The sequence below is a fragment of the Harpegnathos saltator genome, unplaced genomic scaffold (assembly GCF_003227715.2).
Source record: "Harpegnathos saltator strain DR-91 unplaced genomic scaffold, Hsal_v8.6 scaffold83, whole genome shotgun sequence".
NCBI classification, from domain to species: domain Eukaryota; kingdom Metazoa; phylum Arthropoda; class Insecta; order Hymenoptera; family Formicidae; genus Harpegnathos; species Harpegnathos saltator.
The window spans coordinates 694953-716299 of NW_020230682.1; the positions used below are offsets into that span (position 1 = coordinate 694953).

Below are 21347 nucleotides of genomic sequence, written 5' to 3' on the forward strand. Positions count from 1 at the left end.
CCTCTGGATTAAATGTCGGCTTATATTGCTTGTGAAGCTCGATAATGATGCGCAGACACACCAAGACGTTCTCTTCGTTATCCGTTTCGAGCAATTTAGATATCAGAGTCAAGATTTGTCTAACGTATGGACGCAGGTACTCGTTGCTGGGTAATCGGTGTATCATCTCCAGAATCAGCTTTCTCACTTGCTGGATGTTGTACTCCGATATGAAATGCGGCTCTCCCTCTTGCAGTATCTTCAAGAAGATCTTCATCATGTGATCGAGAAATGCCGGGTATTGCGTCGAACACATAATAATCTGTTGAATAAAAATTAATTTTCTTTTAATGCATCGCTCTCCCAACCCCCGGCGAGTTGCTTGGAAACTTGCTGCCTTCTGTGCAATCTTGGCAGCATGGTTTGTCCTCGTACCTCGAAGTTCTCCGACAGTTCCTGAGCCGCTTTCAGCTTCAGTTCATCTTTTGACACTGGATCGGCCAGCATAGTCACGTACGACCGATACGTATTCATCTGCATCAGTGGGTCGGGCGCCATTTTGATTGTTATGATAGATCCTTGCCAAGTATTACGAGTGATTCATTGAAAACCTGTGCAGAAAACCACACGTGCGAGATTATGAACTTAGACCATGAAGAAGCATTAGTTGTCACACGGCAAGTGTCTTCCTTTTTCTCTGTGCTCTGTCAGTCTTTAGATATTTCTTGAAACAGAAACTGTGCATAACATGAAACTGTGCATGTGACACGAGACGTCTCGCATTAAATAAAAATCAATAAACTATTCACCGATGGGCACAATCGTACACAAACGGTGTCTAAAATAATACACGCATGTAGATTTATTTATATTTATATCTGACACAGATGTCGGGAGACATCTATAGGCGCCTTGAAATCAATGGCTCTTCCTGTGTGCCGCGTAAACAAGCCTTGGCAACCACGCTTCGGCACGCTGAAATCTTCTTCATTTGCATAATATCGCGTATAATTGCATCCCGAGCAGATCTTCCGCGTGTAAAACGCAGAATGATGCGATGGTGATCCTGCGAATGACGACCAAGTGACACAAGAATCTTACAATGTGGAACATCTAAAGGAGAAACTGCGGACCCTGTATAGCTCAAACTTTATTGTAGATGTATAAGTCATGGTAACCGCCCGGTGCTGGCCTCAGTTTACTGGCGTTGTCGCGAGCGGCGAGATGTGAACGCGACTAATGCGAGGCATTTTCTTCCTAACAAGGTGCTCGCCAGGTGCGTGAAAATAATAAGACAATGGACGAAACGACGATCGACTCGATCTTTTCGGGGTCACTCAGGTCCCTACCGCCGGTCAGCTCGAAAATCGTGCGGATTTTCACAAGCTCGACTTTCACCGGTGAGTCTCTTTTATAAGATGGTAGAATGGCACAGAAGATATAGTGTGCGGTGTGCTAAAGAGAGAGGGATAAAACCTACCACAAGCGATTGGCAAGTTGCAGTATAAGATACAACAGCAGCTACATTTCAGATACAACGATGGAGAGAAACACTCTGATGGCCCAGTGTTATCCCAAACTGAAGGACTATTGCAGGGAGAAACATGGTCTAGAGTTTCAGGTAAGACTCTGCGTGATAAAGATAACGATTTGGCGCTGCTCAGCGAGCGGGTTAATCTCTACATAGCGAAGAGTGTGATATACGATGAAAAGAAATTGATTCTCACGGTGCCAGGTACCGATAATATCTAAGTTAATTCTTGATAACGGCGAGTGAGGGCTGCTAAGAATTCAGACGGCGCTCGAGTCCAATATGGTCTTGATTGTTCGTTAATTAGCGCCTTCATTTGTGGTGTAATAAGCAGCAGCTATCTTCTATCGCTGTTGGCGTGTTAGCTCTTAAGCGATCTAACGTCACGTTTCAATCGGTGCAGTACTTTGTTGCAGGATAGCGACCTTGTAATCTTTCCCTAAAAACAGGAACGTGAAGAATGAAAAGTTTCACGACAGCTCGACAGCTTTAGCGGTCGTGTTTCACTTTGGAAATATGGAACTTTTTAAGTTTCCATTTTCTGAAGGAAAATTACACGATCGCCATCCGGCCCGTCCTACATCGAAGCTAAAGCGACGTTGTATTTCCTTCTGGCCAATATCTTACTGAGACTAGCTTGTGCGATTTCTGATTTCTAAAATATTCGTTCCTTGGAGACTAGCTTTCTTCCTCTATTCATGCAACCTGAGGATTCAATGAGAGGCAGATCCCATCGATCACCAGCTGAAGATTGGCTGGCTGAAACGAAACTTGGAGGATTCAATTAAAGCACTGCATAATTATTAGCAGGGACTAACGACACACACAGCAGAAGATATCAGAAGAAATCAATGTAGAAATTTCCCTTACGCGTGAAGTAATGTCAAGTTCCTTTTCGCAGGTGGTCGATATGAGATGGGGAGTGCGTGACGAAGCTACCGACGATCACATGACTACGGAGCTGTGCATGAGGGAAATAGAAAACTGTCAGAGGCTGTCCATGGGGCCGAATTTTGTCGTGAGCACACAAATAACAAACTGCCTCTCCAGCCCTTAATTGGTCTCGCGATTCAGCGTATACACTTGCTTCTCTTTCTTCGTTTCTCATGTCAATCTTTGTAAATTCTCATCTTCTCATCCCTTTCTTTTCGGCTGTGCTTTTACACCATTTATTATAGTTACTTTGCATATAAGTTTGTACATGTTATAGTTGAGTTGAATTACAATAAAGTTGTATACACACTAGTAACTTTGTTATAGTCACTTTGCATCAAAGCGATAACGTCCCTGGAGGAAATTGTCCCAGGACAATGACAAGGGCACTTGTTTATTGCATCGTTTTGCGGGCAAAAGACATCACAAGCACACGTTCGCGCAGGTATTCCTTGGGCAAAAGTACGGCTACCGTCCCATACCGACTTACGTCCTGAGTTCCGAACTGGAAATGCTGAGGACCGAATTGGATGGCCAAGGGATGGACGTTAGTCTGCTGGATAAGTGGTATAAGAAGGATAGCAACGCTGTGCCGCCCACCAGTATATTGCAGCCGATCTCATCTATCCTTAAGAATTTCAACAACAAAGTAATCATCGTCTCCCGTCATCTTGTTCACTTCAACGCACGTCTGACAGCCTTATTTTTTGTCGAACGCAACGTCAGTCGCGCTTGATCTTTGATAACTTATTGTCCTCTTGCATGCACACGCTTATGCCTCTGTTTGTATTTTCTTAAGAGAATACCCAAGCTGCAGCAAGAGGATCAAGCGATTTGGTGGGATACCATGTTGAAGATGCAGAAACTGTTCAGAAAGGGAGCGCAGTCCTTGTTCAATTCCGGCAAGTTCGACAAGGATACCATGCATAATTACTTCATGTCTGGTACGTAGAAGAAATGCCGATGCCATCCTGTGTCACCCCGTGGAATTCTAACAATCGCCAATCTCCAAATAGTGACCGAAAGGGAGGTGATCAATGGCGTGCTGAACGTGAAGAACACCAAGAACCACTGTCTGGCGTATGTACGATACATAAACAACATTAATCTGCAGAACCTGAGGAAGGCCAGCTTGTTCCTGGACATAGCTAACAGAAGCTTGGACAACGAAGCCTCAAAGTTATTGGCAGACCTCAGGGACGAGAGACTGCCGAATAAAATCGAGAGTACAAATTTGCAGAGGTATTCTCCTCAATGATCTTGCACGAGATGAACAGCTTTGCGTTAAACTACTCGACTACATAGGAAACACTGTGCAGGTACACCGTGGAATGGATTGGAAGAGAGGGCTTGGATCCTGAAACCCACAGCGAGTACCTGCAGCACTTTATAACCCACTTTTACAGAAACATAGTGAAGCTCGTGGACCGTGCCATGAGGAAGGAAGACAGCTCCGCGCAGGGGCAGATAATAACCGAGATCCTGCAGCACCTTCACGCTTGCAATAATTCCGTGAAGGTGAGATTGTCGTTCTGTTTAGTTCCGCTTCATAAGTGGAGCCAGTAAACAGCAATATTACATCAATGTTATCATTAATATGATCGTTAGTTGGTGCTTATGGGAAGGTTGCTGTTGTATAATTTCCTCTTTCTGAAATTGATGGTTCTTTATCCCAGTAATTGTTCATAATAAAGTCACTATTTTAATCCCCATTTCCTGTGTACCATTCTGCACGTTTATGATGTGTATTGTGTAGGTCTTTTATGGACGCGAAGACACCTTGGAGAAGATAAAAAACTACATGCTCGATGACAGCGACAAGCCGTTGGTGTTGTACGGGGAAGGTGGTTGCGGCAAGACCTCTTTGTTAGCGAAGAGCGCAGGTTTGACCAGCAGCAGCTGGCTCAAGGACAAGAAACCGATTAGCATAATTCGATTCCTCGGTACTACCCCCGACAGCAGTGCGCTCACCCCTACTTTGATTTCGATCTGTCAACAGGTAAACAATTTCAGCACCCTACTTGCACTCCTTGCTCCTGAGAAGAAAGGTAAGAACATGTAGAAGTGTCACACCTCAACAAAGTTTCTTTTAACTAATATATTATAGGGAAGACAATCGAGAGTGATTTACAGCGAGAACCAAGTGGGAAAAAACGCACGATCTTATTGTTGCTAGAATCTTTCGCCTACTATGTGCTGAAAATGGAGAATCTGTAAAGATTAGCAAAGCTCTCTACATATAAGGTTTGAATTTAACCCTTTCACTGCTGAATTAACTTCCCTTGAGAAAATTATTAATATTTGGTAGTCTTACGTTTTTTGGGTCGCTGATTACGAATCTAAAGTCAGATTTGCAAAATTCAAAATGGCGGACTCAATATGGCGATCAAAATGTACAAAATTAATGAAAATTCCAATTATTATTAAATAATGACCAGGTCGTAATAAGAACATATGATTCTAGACGATGGAACTCGATCGAGCTGGAAAAAATGTATGTGGGAAAATGTTCAATACTGCATATTTATGCTTACTAGAGATTAAACATTCATTTTTGAATAAAATAATATTGATAGTATGGATAACATGGAGATACAGAATGAAAAAACTAGGAAAATAGAGCTAAAAAGTGCAAAAAAATCAAATGTCGGCTGTTTTTGTAGAAATATTTGTTTATAAAAAAAAATCTAACCTGCAAAAAAATATATGTTTTTGTACATCAGAAAAATATTTAGTAAAAATTTCAGACCTTTGTATTCAATACTTCCCGAGGAATCGATTTTTCCCTAAAAAAAAGCATTTTTTTCAACTTTGATTTGTTATAAATAATCACAAATAAATAATTGGGTATAAAAACCTATCGGAGTATGTTGAATAACTATTCAGTTATCTGGAAAACTCAAATCCCCGATTAGTTCTTCAAAATTATATGATTTACAACGCAAAATTGAATCAAAAAAAGGTAGGAAGTATACTTCCCACTAACAGTGAAAGGGTTAAGTGAACCTAAACCCAAATGCAAAGGAAACAGGACTCTTGTCCAGTTTGACGAATTCTACCTGCACATGAGCGGATGTACAAGTCGTGTCAGACATGCTATAAATAGATTTCAAAAGAATCAATGAGATGTAAGCTTCTCTAAATGTTTACTGAAACAGGAAACTGAGTCTCTCCGTGTGTGTTCTCAGATCTCTTACAATTATGGATTATCGTTTGAAGAAATCCCCGACGACCTGGTGCCGCTCACAGCTTATTTCAAATACTTACTGACTCTAGCTAACACCGAACAGCCCATTCTACTATTCTTAGACAGCGTCGATCAGCTGACAGGTGTACAGGGCAACAAGCTGTCGTGGCTGCCCACGAGGCTCCCAGCGAACTGCAAGGTAGACGCGAATACGCTTAGTGATGGAATTAATCGGACCTGGCAATGTCAAGTCCTTGCCGTTTAAGGTTCAATCGTGTAGAATAGGTTTCCTTGCTCGCGGAATTCCTACTGGAGAATAATCATTGGATTGCACCTTTCAGATGATTTTATCGTGCGCAGCAGAAGAATCGAATCCCGTGATTTCGAAGGATTACCAGCTGCTGCGCAGGATGATAGACACCGAAGAGAGCTTCATCGAAGTGACTGCTTTAGGCGAAGACCTAGCTATGGATGTGATAAGGTGAGCGCGAACAGGGCAACATTCCAACTTCTCAAATGATCAGTTGATCGGTTTAAACGATTGTGTTATCAAATGCTACTGAAGTGAATGATTGTTATTGTTGAAACTTGCTCATTCTTTTTGTTTCCTCGAATATCGCTTAAATAATAATTTTTACAGAATGTGGATGAAGACAGCCAAGAGGGACCTAAATAACTACCAATGGCGTCTGGTGGCGAACGCGATCTCGAAATGCTCGCTGCCGATCTTCGTGAAACTCGTGTTCGCGGAGATCTGCAGGTGGCGGAGCTACACGAAACCGGCGGACACGCATTTGGCCAGCACAGTGATGGACAGCATAATGATGCTGTTTGAAAGGATCGAGAAGCAGCACGGCAAGATCCTGGTCTTCCACGCGTTAGCTTACATCACAGCCGCCAAGTCGGGCCTGTCCGAGTCCGAGCTCGAGGACTTGATCTCCTTGGACGACAAGGTCCTGGACGATGTCTATCAGTATCATTTACCGCCAGTGAGGCGTATCCCTCCTTTGCTCTGGACGAGAATAAGGAACGACCTGCCTAATTATCTCAGCGAGAGGGAGGCGGACGGTGTAAGCGTGCTAAACTGGTACCACAGGCAATTCAGAGACACTGCCAAGGAGCGGTACTTCAAGAACATGAACATGGCCATGTATTTTCACTCCATGATCGCGGACTACTACCTGGGAATTTGGGGTGGCGGCAAACCGAAGCCCTTCAAATACACCGAGATACAGAGACATCGGTAATAAGAAAAAATTAAAGGTAACTTTGGCAAAGTTGAAGATGAAGACGTCATCAGACTTTTGTGGTAGACTTTTTACCAGATTCACCTTGACCTTAGCGTTGTTGGGCGCTATATAATAACAAGACTTACATAATCACAATTTCCAGATTCAACTTGACAGACAAGGAAGGCGTGGCGGACAGAAAAGTGCCGGAGCAGCCGTTGGCGTTTTACTCGAAGGAAGGAACCATCTCGAGATACAATTTGCGAAAGGTTCCACGAAAGATATCCTCATAAGTTGAAACTGATCCTTACTATTGAAGCTCGAGAGAGACCCATTAATTCTTCCCTTTACTACGATTACAGTTTGGAGAATTACCGTTTCATCTAGTGAGGGCACGACGCTTCAAGGACCTGTTCGAGAACGTTCTGTTCAACTATGAATGGTTGCACGCTAAACTGAGCTCTTGTCCTCTGCAGGCTGTACTTTCCGACTTTGAAGACGCTTGTAATTTTATCGACGACCAAAGTTTAGTGCGGTGAGTCAACAGGGAAAAAAGATCTTTTCAGATACTTCACACTCCCTTATCTTATTTTTTATGTTTACAGACGTCTTAATCTTTTTCTAATGTCCTTCAAAGATTTCCAAAGCTTCATAGATTTCCAGATTCCTAACGATATTTCCAACATTATGACACTGTTGGAAACGTTCTTTCAGAGAACTCATGTTAGTAGCCGACGCTTTGAGATTAGGCGGCGCGATTCTAGGCAATCATCCAGACATGCTCGCGCCCCAACTAATCGGCCGATTGCTGCCGGAGATCGGCGCGAACGTTAACGTGAGGATGCTGCTTCGAGCTTGCGATCAGGACGGTGTCAAAGACTGTGCGTTGCTTCCACTCTACCATTGTCTGCATACACCGGGTGGACCGTTGAAAGTAATCTTCCCCGAATTCATTGATGAATTCTCTCATATGACCACCGCTTAGTTCTCTACGTTGATGATGTTGCTTCCTGCTGCAGTACTCGCTGGAGGGTCATCAATTCGCGGTATTCGGATTCTGTCTGACGTCAGACTACCGCTACGTGGTGTCGATATCCAACAAGTTCATCACCTGGGACCTGAGCACTAGTGACATGACGAGGGACGTGAATCCCGGCGTGGAAGGCATAATGCAACAATTGGTTCTGAGTCCTGACAACAGATATGCTGCGGCGTTTACAACCAATTACCAGGTACGATATTTTTGCAGGTGTGCAGTCACTGATTGGCACGACTGGGAGAAACAAGGTTGACACTAAATTTGTTGACCTTCAATCTCTCGTAGACGGTGGTGCTGAATACCTTGACGAGTGAATTCGTCGTCATCGATAATCCTCTACCGAGCGGGGACGAGGTGTGCGGCGTGTATCTGATGAACCAGTACGTCTTTATTTGCGGCAAGTTGGGCTGGTGCAGGTTCGACCTGCGAGGAAACCTGCTCGACACTCACACCAACCCCGAGGACTCCAACAAATGGCCCATTCTGCGTAAGAAGTAAACTTTTCGCGTCTTGTATGCATCACAGGTTTCTCATTCTGGTATTTCTGTGATGTAGACGTGGAGTACACGAGCTTGGACTACTACAGAATCGTCTTCTGGTCGGGAAGCATCGATGATACGCGTATGCTTTTGCACACTTATAGAAAAAAGATGTCTCTGGATCCGTTCCAGTTCCACAGGTACGATACATGAGACTTTGTCAATCCCTATTATTAACTCTTTGAGCTTTTTCCTTCACACTTGTTAAAATAGCTGGAAGACTCCTACTGGAATTTGACTTGTGATGAATATCAACAAGTCGCCTACACGCTACCCCTGAAGAGAAAGATACTTAAAAAACGGGAGAAATATTTATTCAACCAGTACTATAGCAACACATTTATTTAAACCCAAATTCTTTTACTTAAATAGAATATCTACAGTTGCTGAAAATATAATAAAAATAATAAAAATAACAAATAATGAAATAAATATATATAATTGCTGTGAGAAATTACAGATTTAAGAAAAAGTAATGCAATTCTCATTTGAAAAAAAGAAGTTTCCTCAGCATGAAAATATATCGATATGAGTAAATATGTTATAGTACTCATCGAATAAATATTTTTTAATTTCTAGATATTTTTCAGTGGGCCACAACTTAAGAGGTAACACGCTGGAAAAGATAGTAAAATTATTATAGCCAACGTAACGAGCAGACTACAAGAAAGGAATGAGATGAGGAGGCGATTACGTCCGAAACTTCAAATTCAGTCAAACTCAAGTCATGGAATAAATGATTTCAGCGCCATGGTTATGACCAAGGACAAGGGAACTTTGTACGCATGTACGAGCAAGGACGACTACAGGATCACCAAGTACAGCAGCGACGAGACTTCGTCTTACTGGGAGAAAGTTTTCGACATGCCCCGCGCGTACAACGACGACGTGGAGTATTTGTTGCAATTGAAGCTGGATAGAGAAGAGGAGATGCTACTGGCGACCACCGGTAACGGCTTCATCGTATGGTTCTTGGAGAGCAAAAGCGATGCGCACGTGTTAATGCTGCCGAACGGCGTGAGGAATATCAGCACGAGGATGATGTGCTCAAATTCCATCATGGTCAGCGGCACGAAGAACTACACTGTCGCTGGTGTGAGGTGCGCGCTTTGCAACACTCGATGACACACCCGCGTCTGCTAAATTCCCTCATCAATCAACGCATGATGTTGAATTACCTTTCGCAGGAAGAACCTGTACGTCTGGTCGCTCGAGACTTCCGAACTGGTGAAGATATTGGATGCGCACTTCGCGAGGATCATTCAACTTGAGGCACTGACCATCGGCAACTGGAACAGCGTGGTAACGTCGAGCATCGACAGGAGCGTCAAGGTGTGGAACATCAACAATATTTTCGAGCAGGTTCACGTTATCGACCGACATGAACTGCAGATAGACATGATAAGGTAATACATCGCCGGTAACGTCTCACGTTGCCGATGATATGTATTCTCGAAGATAAGGAGATACCCTGAAGAATACCTTGTTGCTGCGAGCAACGCGTACGTCGTACGACGATTAATCACTTCCACCTTGCAAAACAGCCTAGCCGAAGAAGGCAACTTGGCCGTCACGGTCACCAGAGATTGCGTCGGTGTTTGGGACTTGCAAACGGGCAGACTGATATCGAAGCTAGCCGATAGCCCGTTAGGAGCGATCGTCACGCACGTCTGCATCACGCAGGACAGCAGGTGAGTCGATCTTGCCACTTGGCACTCGGAAGCTTAGCAAGCGACATATGAGACGGAAAAGGAAACCGGTACAGGAAGAGCATAATGCAACAAACTCCGTATTTCAGATACATCGTGTCAACGGAGTCGGGCAACGTTCTCGTGTGGAACAGAATCACGGAGCAAGTACTGTTTAAGGAGGAGCAGCCGAGCGTGAAGCAATTAACGCTAGTTGAGAACTCTTCCAAGTTCATGGCGATTTCTCGACCCAATAATCCTGCAGGAGTGGAAAACATGCGAACCATGGCGACCCTCGTAATGCGAAGCATTCCCGGTAAGCAAGAAGTCACGACGCTCTCACGCCGCGAAGCGCCCGCGAGCCCTGTGCACAACACGTCTTGATAAAATCTGATACTTGTCGAATATGAGAATTACACATGTTCCTGATAAGTTGCGCAAAGTGAGGCAATGGCCCGGGGGGCAATGGCTGGGAAAAAATGTTTATACAAAATTATTATGATCACACATACAAGGATGTACCAGAGAGATGGGTATCCTGCATTAACTCGATTGGATGATGTTTTTGAAAAAAAAAAAAAAAATGAAAGCCTAGTATGAGATCAAGAGAAAAATATATCGAGTGGTGTAGAAGTGTCTTATAGCGGTAACACATTACTTTTTTAGGAATAGCTTCAAAGATCTGAAAGTCGTTTTTTTAGAACGTTATACTTTACATTTATCTTTTTATAGCAACTATTGAGAGTTACATGCGACAATCTATGACAAAAGTTGATTCAAAGTCATGGTATCAATACATTGCTATCAAAAAATGAATACAAACCACAACATTCGGTAGCTGTGTGAACTTGACACCCGACTTTTTAAAGATTAACTTTTCTGCATAAAAAACGTTAGACCTTCGTTTGTAGTTGTTTGTAGTAACATTAATTTCGTTTGTAGTTCGACCGTCTAAAAAATATGAAAATTTAAAGAAATGACACCCACCTGACTTTAAGATATCTCAAATCCGCTTTCGCAGCCTTCTTTAGAATCGTTTGTAGTTGTTTGTAGTGCTTTCCCTTTCGTTTGTGGTTGAATCGTTCTTGGGCGTTTTTTTAAATTGTTACAACTTTTGAACGGTTCAACTACAAACAAAACGAAAAGCACTACAAACAACTACAAACGATTCTAAAGAAGGCTGCGAAAGCGGATTTGAGATATCTCAAAAATTGACAGAATTGCCTCTTGGGCGTTTCTTTAAATTGTTATAACTTTTGAACGATTCAACTACAAATGAAACGGAAAGCACTACAAACAACTACAAGCGATTCTAAAGAAGGCTGCGAAAGCGGATTTAAGATATCTCAAAGTCGGGTGCGTGTTATTTTTTTAAAATTTTTATATTTTTTAAACGGTCGAACTACAAACGAAATTAATGTTACTACAAACAACTACAAACGAAAATCTAACGTTTTTTATGCAGAAAAGTTAATTTTTAAAAAGTCGGGTGTCAAGTTCACACAACTATATTCGGTTGAGAGAAAAAATAAAATGAAGGTAACCTACTCCACTTGAAAAAAATCGCTACCGTCGTAAAACGATGGTTTTTGTACTATGTACCAATTTCTGTTTAATCAATTTTTTCCCCTACTCTCACACTCCGAAGATATTTGAGGCGATGATAGTTATCTTGTCCCATCCTATATAACGAGTATCTTGTGTGTTTATGCGATAGACGGTAGAACAATTTTTTCTCTGGAGTATCCCGTAAGAAGTAACACCAGTACGCCTTTCCGACAAGTAGTCATAACGTCGGACGACGCTTTCCTGGCAGTGCCAGCAGCAGACAAGGGCAATAGAGATTGCGTTACAATTTACAGCGCCAAGACGGGAACGCTGATCAGCAAGATACCGATAAAGTTGCCTGGATTTAAGGTATTTCGGGTTCGATCGTGATAAAAACAAGCCAACTATTTCCTCAAAATGGCTTGAATAAAATTTCATAGATGAGAGATGAGATGTAAATGGAAATTCGACGCGTGATTGCATCATAAGGGACTAATCGTGAAAAATTCACGTCCACAGGATATTATATGCATCACCCCTCTGCCTAACAAGCCGCAATGGGTGGGAATCATCGGCTCCGACAAGGGTACAATTCTTGATATTAATAAAAAGAAAGTTATACGTACAATTCCAAAGTGGAGCGGCAATATCAGCAAGGACGGCAAGTACACGCTATACGCTCCCAGCAGGTATGGGCATTCTCGAATAAGATCATAACACGTGTTTTACCTGTAAAAATTCAGCAGTAGCTAAGTCTATAATGTATCTAAATACGTTGTGACTCATACATAGAAAAAGAAATAGATAAAGTAATAGAAAAAGTAAATTGGATAACCGTACGTTTGACCAAATAATATTTGAAGAATCGATGTGTGTATGTTTACTTCTGAATAATCAAACTTATATATTAGAGGTGGTCTCGAACTCATAGAATTAAAAAAAGGTACAAGCGTGAAGACATATATACCCAAAGTAGCTGAAGGAGTTTTTACCGTCATATCGATGTTTAATCGAACAGACGAATATGTGCTTTATTATCATAGTGGACGGAAAACTATCAGAGTCTTCAGGCAAGTATACATATGTTTCAATCAAGCTAAGTCTCAATCTACAAACTTGTAAAAAAAAAGCTATTGTCTAAATCTTATTTGAATTTATGCACTGCAGGCCTGTTAAAAGGAAAAGATCTTGAATTTTATTACATTTATGTGTAAATAATTTACTCCACAGATCTTCGGATTGTGAGATGATAGCAAATTATAGAGTACAAGCCGAACTGAGTGCTATTGATAGCACATATGATGGTAAAAGTATCGTTTTGGGAACAGTGGATGGATGTGTATCAGTACTGGCTATAGCTGACTGTGAAAAGCCTGAGATGAAGCAATATCTGGCAAACGTACCATCTCGTGATGAACAGGTGAGAAAGATAGACCGAGAGAATAAAAATGGTGCAAATAGTGCTATTTGCTACATTGCTTTTGTTGAGCTTGATCCATTTATTATATTGGATAAGTACAAGTTTTGCCAAATTTCTCAAAGATGTGGCTGACCCAGTTTTATGGCAGCACTTGCAAATTTGTATTATACATTAAAAGTAATAGAAAACAATAGCAACTCAATCAATGGAGTGAATGAGTCATTTTTAATAAAATCACTCCATATATTTTACCACTACGAAATTTATCAAAACTTGTATTCACCCGATACACAAATCAACATAATATTATAGACATGTAAAGCTATAACATTCTATAAGTACGATAAAGTTAACTCTTTACATATAAAAGTTGCTATATCACTGTAAAATATAGTGTATATTCCATTTTTTACAACGTTATCCACGCTGTATAATATTAATGAAACCTGCATGTTACTTTGTTAATTTACTCACTACGGAGTAAGTCCCGTGGGTTTGCGACTGATGGACAGTCGTATAGACAGACGGTATAGAAAGATTATTCAGCAAATTGTCCAAACATCACGATCGTTTTATTTGAGAAAAAAGCGGACGTCTTCCGAATAAAGATGTTTTTCGCTTGCCGCGGCATGTTTCCTTTAGGTTATGTGTGTACAAGCACGTACCGATGCGTGTGTATTCTTACACATGTTACGCGTGTGGTATATATACACGAAAGCACAAACTATTCTATTATCGAAATTATGAGTAGATACTTACATTTGTATCAATTTCTTCACGAATACATCGCTCGAAACTTTCGTGAAGCACAAGACGAGGATATTTACACGCGTGATCTATCCCATGAAGCTAGGTTAGGTACCACAGATACGTTCTGATATGTACCGTTAATGCAACGTGCAGGTTGCGTTCTGAAATCCACTGCCAGTACTGAAAATACATAGTTTGTGTCACGTATACTATAGATTTTCAGTACTGGCAGAGAATTTCAAAATGCAGCCGCATGGTCTGTTCTTTTTAGCTGCACTACTGAACTGGTGCAATAAGTTAGAGTGAGAAAAAATATAGTTGTCTCACTCTGGGTCTGTTCTTTTTCGAAAAACTTTTGAACTAGTGCATACTAGTATAAGAAATTAGAATGAGAGAAAATATATCTATTTCATTCCAACTTATTACACTAGTTCAGAAGTTCTTCGAAAAAGACCAGACCTTTGGTCTGTTCTTTGTAACACTGTTGAACTGGTGCAATAAGTTAAAGTGAGACAAATATAGGTTTTCTCATTCTAGTTTATTGCACCAGTTTAGCAGTGCAGCTATAAAGAACAGACCACTTCTAAGGCCCAGTTCCACAAAATCAAGTTTAAGGCCCAGTTTCACAAAATCAAGTTTAAACCGTGATTATCTGAACTGACGTTACATTTAACGGCATGGTTAAACTTATATCGTGTTCCACATCATGTTTTTAAATCCAACGGCACACGGTGCTTGTTTTTGTGCTGGATTGCTTGCTGGATGAAAATACTGCGTTCTGATTGGTGCATTTCCATCCAACTTCGGAAATGTACCAATCACAACGCAATATTTTCATCCAGCAAGCAATCCAGCACGAAAACAAGCACCATGTGCCGCTGGCTTTAAACCTATAGTCTGTATGAAGAAACTGTCAAAGACTTCTCTTTCTTTTCAAACATAGAGTATGATTGGTTGTTGCTAATGGTGAAAAGAGGGAAAATTGAAATAAGTTGGATGCTATGATATCTAGTAGAGAACAATACAGGGTGTTCGGAATGTAATCATTAATATTTTGTGTACTGGTAGATTGAATGTAGCCGAGAAGAAAAGTCATGTACCATAATGTTAAATTGGCAATAGTTACCGAGTTATTAATTGAAACATGTGAACCAATGAGCGCGTAGAGAGCGCTGGGCGGCCGCCTCTTGTCGCTTGCTCGTCGTTCGTGCTCGCTCGCTCCTCGTCGCGCGCGCACGCCTCTTGTCGTTTACGGTTGTCTCTCGCCGCGCGAGGTAAGTCATCTTCTTATACACAGAGCTCGTCCTGTCGCTTTCTCGTGCGCTCATTCGTTTACACATTTTAATTAATTACGGAATAAATATTGAAAAAATTGTAAAATGGCACAGGACTTTCTTAATTGTTTTAACGAGTTCTACCAGTACACAAAATATTAATGATCACATTCCGGACACTCTGTATATCTGTTTCGTATGAAGTAAACACTAACCAACATTAACATTTGCTGTATTTGTATATAAATATTAATTTATTAAAAGGTGGAAGTCCAGTGTTAATAATAATCAATTAGTTTATATTATTGATTTGATTGCATTTATCATATAATAATTGACTTTTATATATAGTTTTATATATAGTTTTATACTCTGTTTTAGAATATAATCTACCGAAGCAAAAAACCGAATATTTTAAATTAAATTTATATACTTACTGTTCTGTTTTATGAGAAATTTCATGCTCGATTTCTGCTAGAACTGCAATAACAGATTCTTTTGATAATCTAAATCGTGCATGAAAATCGGCATTATCAAATTTTTCCAAAAATGATGGTCGTCTTATTCTTATATTTCTTGTCCGTCGATAAATTAGGTTTTCAAAATCTTCATCTTTAGATGAAGATAATATGTATTCTAAAGCCGTATCTCTTTGGTGTTCAAACGTTCAAAATATTTATCAACTAAACTCCAAAACCGGGATAGTCATAAATTTTTTTCTCAAATTGATGGTACTGCAGTATTAAACTTCGTTTAAATTCATTAAACGCCCAAAGTTTTGGGTTTAACTTTAACTATGAGAAATCAACGTTAACCATGGTTTAAGGCAGTTGTGGAACGCAGTTTTTCGTCTAAACTAGGGTTAACGAGTTAAACTTCGTTTATAGTAAGTTGTGGAACCGGGTCTAACTTGTTGCACTAGTTCAGCGGTGTAACAAGTTAGAATGAGACAACTATATTTTTTCTTAAGCCAACGGCACACGGTGTTTGTTTTCGTGCTGGATTGCTTGCTGGATGAAAATACTGCGTTCTGATTGGTGCATTTTCATCCATCTTCGAAAATATACCAATCACAACGCAGTATTTTCATCCAGCAAGCAATCCAGTACGAAAACAAGCACCGTGTGCCGCTGGCTTTATTGTACCGGTTCAGCAGTGCAGCTAAAAAGAACAGACCCATACTCGTAAAATTGACAATCAAAACGGCAGAGAAGCCTGGTATATCGTCATTCACGCTGCCTATACTCGGAGGAATTCACTCCAGAGTACCAAATAAATCGTAAATAATATCAAATAATAACAGGCGGGGAATTGTGAAGACGCGAAGGGACGCGTCGCGTATGCGCGTTTCGTTAACAAGCGACTTTTGGTCTTATGCGCACGCGTACAAGGCTGCAAATCTCGCGCAACATCTGCCGCGTAAAATTCCGGACGTTTAACTTGACAATTGGCGGCAGAGTCAAACCGAGAAGAAATGTAATATCTGACATTTCGTCAAGGAAAAATACTCATACGAAGCAAAAGCGCTTCGCCAAGATGGGCAGAGAGTTGATAAAAATCAAAGCAAAATCTGTTTAAAAACGACACTCCGTTTTACCATTGTTACTCGATGAATCGCGCGCGTCCGGGGGAATCTCGCATCCGCACAATTAACTCGTGTAATTAATTCACGTTACAGTGGAAGAGGAAAACCGAGAAGCATCGGGCCGCGATCAAGTTCAAGGCTGCCGCCCGGATCGCCCGTGTGACACACGACCTGTCCACAAGCGTGAAATCCACATCGAGCGTGGCGGAGACGATCGAGGAAGCGGACGAGAGCGCCGAGTGATCCATCAAGGCGACTCGCGCCTCTAGTCCGTCTGGATGACGTGAGGCGCTTTATCTAGTCCATTACTTCTATTTTTAGCAGGATTCATTATCTCAGTCTACTCGGACTTGGACATGTGACGCAACTGATCTAGTTCCGCTCGCTTCTATGCCTTGTCCACTTCCGATCTACTCCGCACTGAATAAGCAGGAGCAAGCAGTCTCTCTCTCTCTCTCTCTCTCTCTCTCTCTCTCTCTCTCTCTCCGCCGAGTGCGGCTCTACCTACGGCAAATAAAATGATGAGATCTGATTAAATGTCTCAACGACGGCCGACGAGGCAAGACGAGAGAGGCACGAGCGAAGAGCCTGTACACACGTAGCTACAGAATTTATATTACATTTATTTATGTCTTTTCTCGTATAATTCTTCTTACAATCTCCCGCGCTCTTGTTCTCCCTTCGCAATCTCGGAATCTCCCCGTTCGTATGGTAAAAGGGCACGAGACGAGTTTGGGTCTTTCTTTTTCTTTCTTTTTTTCTCTGCGAGAACGACGGCACCACACGAGGACGTGTCCAGGGACTCCTCGGACTTCATCTATTCCCAGTGTGTGCCACTGGGTATACATGAAAAAGAAGAAGGAATAGTTAATATGGAATCGCATGAGCACCACGAGTGCCGCGGCATCACCTGGCTCGGCAAAGGCGCACTGGCCGATTCCATAATCAACATCTTACACCGACTAATCTTTGATATCTTCTCGAAGAAAGGAACGATTTCTGCGCATCGATTCGGAAGAGGCTCCTTTCTTCTCCGATTCGGACGATTCCTAGTGGCCTGTACCTACTGTGGCTGTGTCGTTCGAGCTAGCACACTGCGTTGGTCGGACAACATCAGCTGTTCCTCGGACCGGTGATGGGCAGAGAAGGGATGCGTCGTCGACGTGAAGAACAGTCTTCGCTCACTCCATTAAACGGGAAGCGACTTCTTCCTGGGCTTAGGGCAGGTTGTTCCAATTCCTTGGCAAGTTAACTGGTAGTTGAATCATACGTCTGTCTTTGCCTAAGTTGAAGGAAAAACAAAGACAAACATATGATTTAACCATCAGTTAACTTACCAAGAAGTTGGAACAACCGGCCCTTAACAGAGTGAGCGAAATCCCCTTCCCGCTCGCGAGATGCGATACAAAGCGGCGCTCGTCCTTGCGCGAGTCGAGGTATCGCGGCCTTCTTAAATTACATTCCTGCGGCTCGGCGTACGCAAGGGGCAGCGGGGAGCGCGGCGGTAATCGCACGTGAGGCTGAAGGCGCCTCGTGCCATGAAAATGATAGATCGCATGGTGCTCAGTCAATGTTTTCGTGATCGGTCAATTTCTCTGAAAAGCAGGAGTTCGCGGTTGCACGCGACGCGCACCTGAGAACGGGGACGGGGGTCGCCGTGATTGTAAAACTAGAGTCGTTCGCGAAATTGGGACAAGAGATGCACCCGCCGACCGACCCGTCGAGGAGGTTCACCGCGTCTCTGGCCGAGTCGCGGCGTGGATACAAAACAAAGGTGACGACCTTGCAATCAAGCGCGTCGCGCCTCAACGTCCGTTCCAACCGACGTCGAGGAGCCTGAGGCCGCGTCTGGATTCTTTGAACGGATCTTAGACTCGGGCCGAAGGCGCTTACTCCAGACCTTGGTAGGAACGTCCTCGCGGAAGTCGGTGGCCGCGCGTCTTGTCCCGACTTGGCGACGCGTCTTTGTACTCGGACGCTGCGCGTAAAAGCTCGAGCCGTTTCATACGGGCTTAATCGGAGGAAGTCGGTCTTATAAATCACTCTGCTAAAACGTATTTCGACGAAGAGTGACGGCGCAATTTCGTGTACATCATAGTAACCAGCGCTGGTAGAGTTAGCTCTCAACGAGTATGATTCCGTTCACTCGCAGCAATCGACTGCCGCTCGCTCGCTCGCAGTGAAATTTCTAGGCTGGCGACTAATAATCACGAATTGTACGTCCGACTGTATTTTATAAAATGCTGCACATGCGATACTATTAACAATACTCGGGTCAGAATGCGAAATTTCTGTGTTGAAGTCTGCACTTTATATCTTGTTCTGTCTGCTCTTTCTCTTTTTTTTTCATCCGAACAAGCAGCTGGAGAGAGTTCGCTCGAAGATATCCGATTTTTCGCTATAGGCGCGCCTGCCTAGTCGCGCTGCCACGGTCTTCCGCTCAGTGTCTCGTTAACTTGTCCCCTCCTATCTCTGGTCAAATGGAGCTTCTTCAATGTGTGTGTCTTAGCGCTCTGCGATGTAGTATAGTGCCTTTTTGGACCTTTATTGTAGCTCGGCTCCCTTTTGCGTTTGCTGTTGCAATTCTCGTTGTTGTTGAGCTTGCGCTGTATCTTTAATGTGTTTCTCAACCTGTGAACAATAGGAGAGAATGTAGGAATGCAAGAGGCAGAATCCAAAGACAATCCTCATGGCGACTAAATGTACAACCGAGTCTGCTGTAATGTATTGCGTCAATGTAGCAAGTGGAATTAAATGGGCCAGGGGGTAAACATAAAATTACAATGTTTAATTTCCTACACTTCAACCGAGGCATCAATACAATTAGTCTCTTTTAGTTCTCAAGTAGTTATTGAAAATCATGTTGTGATGGCAAACAAAAGTATCGCTTACTCATATAAAGAACTCCTATAGAGAACCCGATTCTCTACAAAGTGGATTAAGAAACACACTGATACAATTGTCGTCTATTAAGCTTTTTGATATGGTGGTTGACTAAAGTCAACAGCCGTCGAGCACTCACACATGTTTGGTCTGTGTCTGATGTTACATTACACACTATTCTACATATTATATTATTGTATATTCAACACATTACAGCAGACTATAGTTGACAACTTAATTTCAAGTTACATGTGCATTTCTTCTCTCAAGAAATTTTAGCTTCCAATTGTAAACAAATAAAGAACAACTTGTCGCACAAAGACAACTATGACAGCTGCATTTGAGTGCTCTTGATCCTCGGAGACATTACAAGGAGTACACTCAAAAGTTGAATCTCAATGTCTACTGTGCTTTACGTACCACTTTTTTTACATGTCTATACGCCCCAGACTCTGCGTTCCCGTGAACGTTGTCGACTTTGTACGGTGGTCTAATAGTGACATTATCAAATACAACGATATTCGCTCCGTTCCACGTAATGTCTTGGATAGTCTTTGAAATTGCGATAAATAATTTCTGTCCTTCTGGAGATACTCCGGCCTGCAGAGCCATAACCAACCTTTTCTTCTCTTCGATCTGGTTGCGGACTCGCGTGTTTAGCCTTTGTAAATTAAGGCTCTGTGGTGGTTCGTTTGTAGTTGCGCTAACTTCTCGTATCACTTGAACATTGGACACGAGAGATAAATTTACTACATGTACATCGTTTAACGAGGATCTACCACTCGTCGATGGACATTCTGAGGAGTCATTATTAAGGAAAACATTCTCCTAAGTACGACCAACAGCTGTCGATGCTACTACTATTCATACCGAAGGCGGGATCGACCAAGGCGTTGCAAATCGTGAGAAAAGGCAAGTCACGCGCGGCGTTCGCTCGAAATGAAATTTAACCCCTGCCAGTCCAAAGTGCACACAGACCGCGCGATTTCCAACCTGATAACGAGGGCCCTGGCTCGCGTATTTACGTGTACTCTCACTGCGCGATGGGAAACAGAAATGAGACGTGACAACGATACGTACACACAGAATCGAGCACACGGTGTCGCGACGCCGACTTCGTTCAGTCGGCCTGTTCCCGGGAGCCGCGGGACGACGTCAAGCGTCGTCAGCACATGGGTACCGTTACACCAACACGTCGACCCCGACGACGACGACGACGACGGGGGCGTTCGCGAGACGAGCACCCCGAGCGTGAAGCATGCTTGACGAGTGACGAAACTAACCTGACTCGCGCGACTCGATCGCGGGCACCATTTCGCGGCGAGCGCGTCGCGGACGACGCGTCGTGGGGCGCGGGGCCGCATCGGGACGCGTGGTGCGCGTCGCGCGACACCCGTCGCCGCCACCACGCTGTTATTTACACTGCGCGTCTGGCACACGGCAGGCTGCACACAGTGCGCGCGCGGGCCTGTCGTCCGGCGTTCTCGCGCGAGCGGGCCGCCATCGGCGCGAGTTCCCCGTCCAAAAGGATACTGAGTATCAGCATTTTTGTCTGTGGGTCGAAGGCCAACACCTCGCCCTCGATTTCCTGCTCGTGACATGTCTTACATACCACCGTGCTTCCGATGCTAAACCAGTCGCTGGCACCAGCCATTTTTCACTGATCCATCCCTCGCCACCGACGGCACCGCAGCCGCGACCCGCGCGCCATCTCGCGCGCGCCCCGCGAGCCTCGGATAGCAACGAATCGCTGATCGATTCG

At 43.1% G+C, this 21347-nt stretch overlaps 3 protein-coding genes across 7 annotated transcripts in view; 1 reads left to right on the plus strand and 2 right to left on the minus strand.

Moving 5' to 3' along the window:
• The window catches only part of Nipped-A (Transcription-associated protein Nipped-A), a 27376-nt gene extending 14991 nt beyond the window's left edge, over positions 1-12385 (minus strand). Inside the window, exons 1-3 of one of the 2 annotated variants that reach the window (XM_019841879.2) lie at positions 12300-12385; positions 415-590; positions 2-301 (exon numbers count right to left, since the gene is read on the minus strand). In XM_019841879.2, coding sequence (XP_019697438.1) covers positions 2-301; positions 415-537 — 423 coding nt within the window. In that variant the 5' untranslated portion in view covers positions 538-590; positions 12300-12385. Of the gene's footprint in view, position 1; positions 302-414; positions 591-12299 lie in introns of those variants that run through there. The other variant, XM_025307077.1, reaches the window with a different exon arrangement.
• LOC105184158 (NACHT and WD repeat domain-containing protein 2) lies at positions 863-17206 on the plus strand. Its single transcript, XM_019841880.2, has 26 exons — positions 863-1379; positions 1512-1600; positions 2412-2528; positions 2889-3092; positions 3243-3387; positions 3460-3685; positions 3763-3961; positions 4200-4442; positions 5632-5829; positions 5972-6111; positions 6271-6873; positions 7023-7128; positions 7222-7394; positions 7574-7793; positions 7879-8091; positions 8184-8385; positions 8454-8577; positions 9184-9537; positions 9625-9843; positions 9982-10128; positions 10236-10441; positions 11843-12042; positions 12193-12362; positions 12585-12743; positions 12904-13093; positions 16796-17206. Exons 1-26 carry the CDS (start codon positions 1277-1279, stop codon positions 16943-16945), a joined length of 5100 nt encoding a protein of 1699 aa, XP_019697439.1. The 5' UTR covers positions 863-1276; the 3' UTR covers positions 16946-17206.
• Positions 17207-17305: 99 nt separating this feature from the next.
• Positions 17306-21292, minus strand: LOC105184156 (protein LSM12 homolog A). 4 transcript variants are annotated; one of them, XR_003114230.1, is made up of 4 exons: positions 21119-21291; positions 20006-20382; positions 17660-19333; positions 17306-17538 (listed from the first exon to the last, which is right to left on the minus strand). XR_003114230.1 is itself a non-coding variant. In XM_011142744.3 (3 exons), exons 1-3 carry the CDS (start codon positions 21237-21239, stop codon positions 19117-19119), a joined length of 516 nt encoding a protein of 171 aa, XP_011141046.1. In that variant the 5' UTR covers positions 21240-21292; the 3' UTR covers positions 17306-19116. The 4 variants fall into 4 exon arrangements, 2 of the variants coding, with proteins under 2 accessions (XP_011141046.1, XP_011141045.1); XR_003114229.1 differs by having other exon boundaries at positions 17613-19333; XM_011142744.3 differs by having other exon boundaries at positions 17306-19333; positions 20205-20382; positions 21119-21292.
• Between the last annotated feature and the right edge of the window lie 55 nt (positions 21293-21347).

Bases quoted from the DNA above. Each gene is read 5' to 3' on its own strand.
- LOC105184158 (XM_019841880.2), top strand. From the start codon at position 1,277: ATGGACGAAACGACGATCGACTCGATCTTTTCGGGGTCACTCAGGTCC. The intron at 3,388-3,459 runs GTACGTAGAAGA...ATCTCCAAATAG, and splicing joins GCATAATTACTTCATGTCTG to TGACCGAAAGGGAGGTGATC. The intron at 6,112-6,270 runs GTGAGCGCGAAC...TAATTTTTACAG, and splicing joins CTAGCTATGGATGTGATAAG to AATGTGGATGAAGACAGCCA.
- LOC105184156 (XM_011142743.3), bottom strand. From the start codon at position 21,239: ATGGCTGGTGCCAGCGACTGGTTTAGCATCGGAAGCACGGTGGTATGT. The intron at 20,383-21,118 runs GTATCCTTTTGG...ATGACTCCTCAG, and splicing joins GACAAAAATGCTGATACTCA to AATGTCCATCGACGAGTGGT. The intron at 19,334-20,005 runs GTACGTAAAGCA...TATTGTTCACAG, and splicing joins ATAGACATGTAAAAAAAGTG to GTTGAGAAACACATTAAAGA.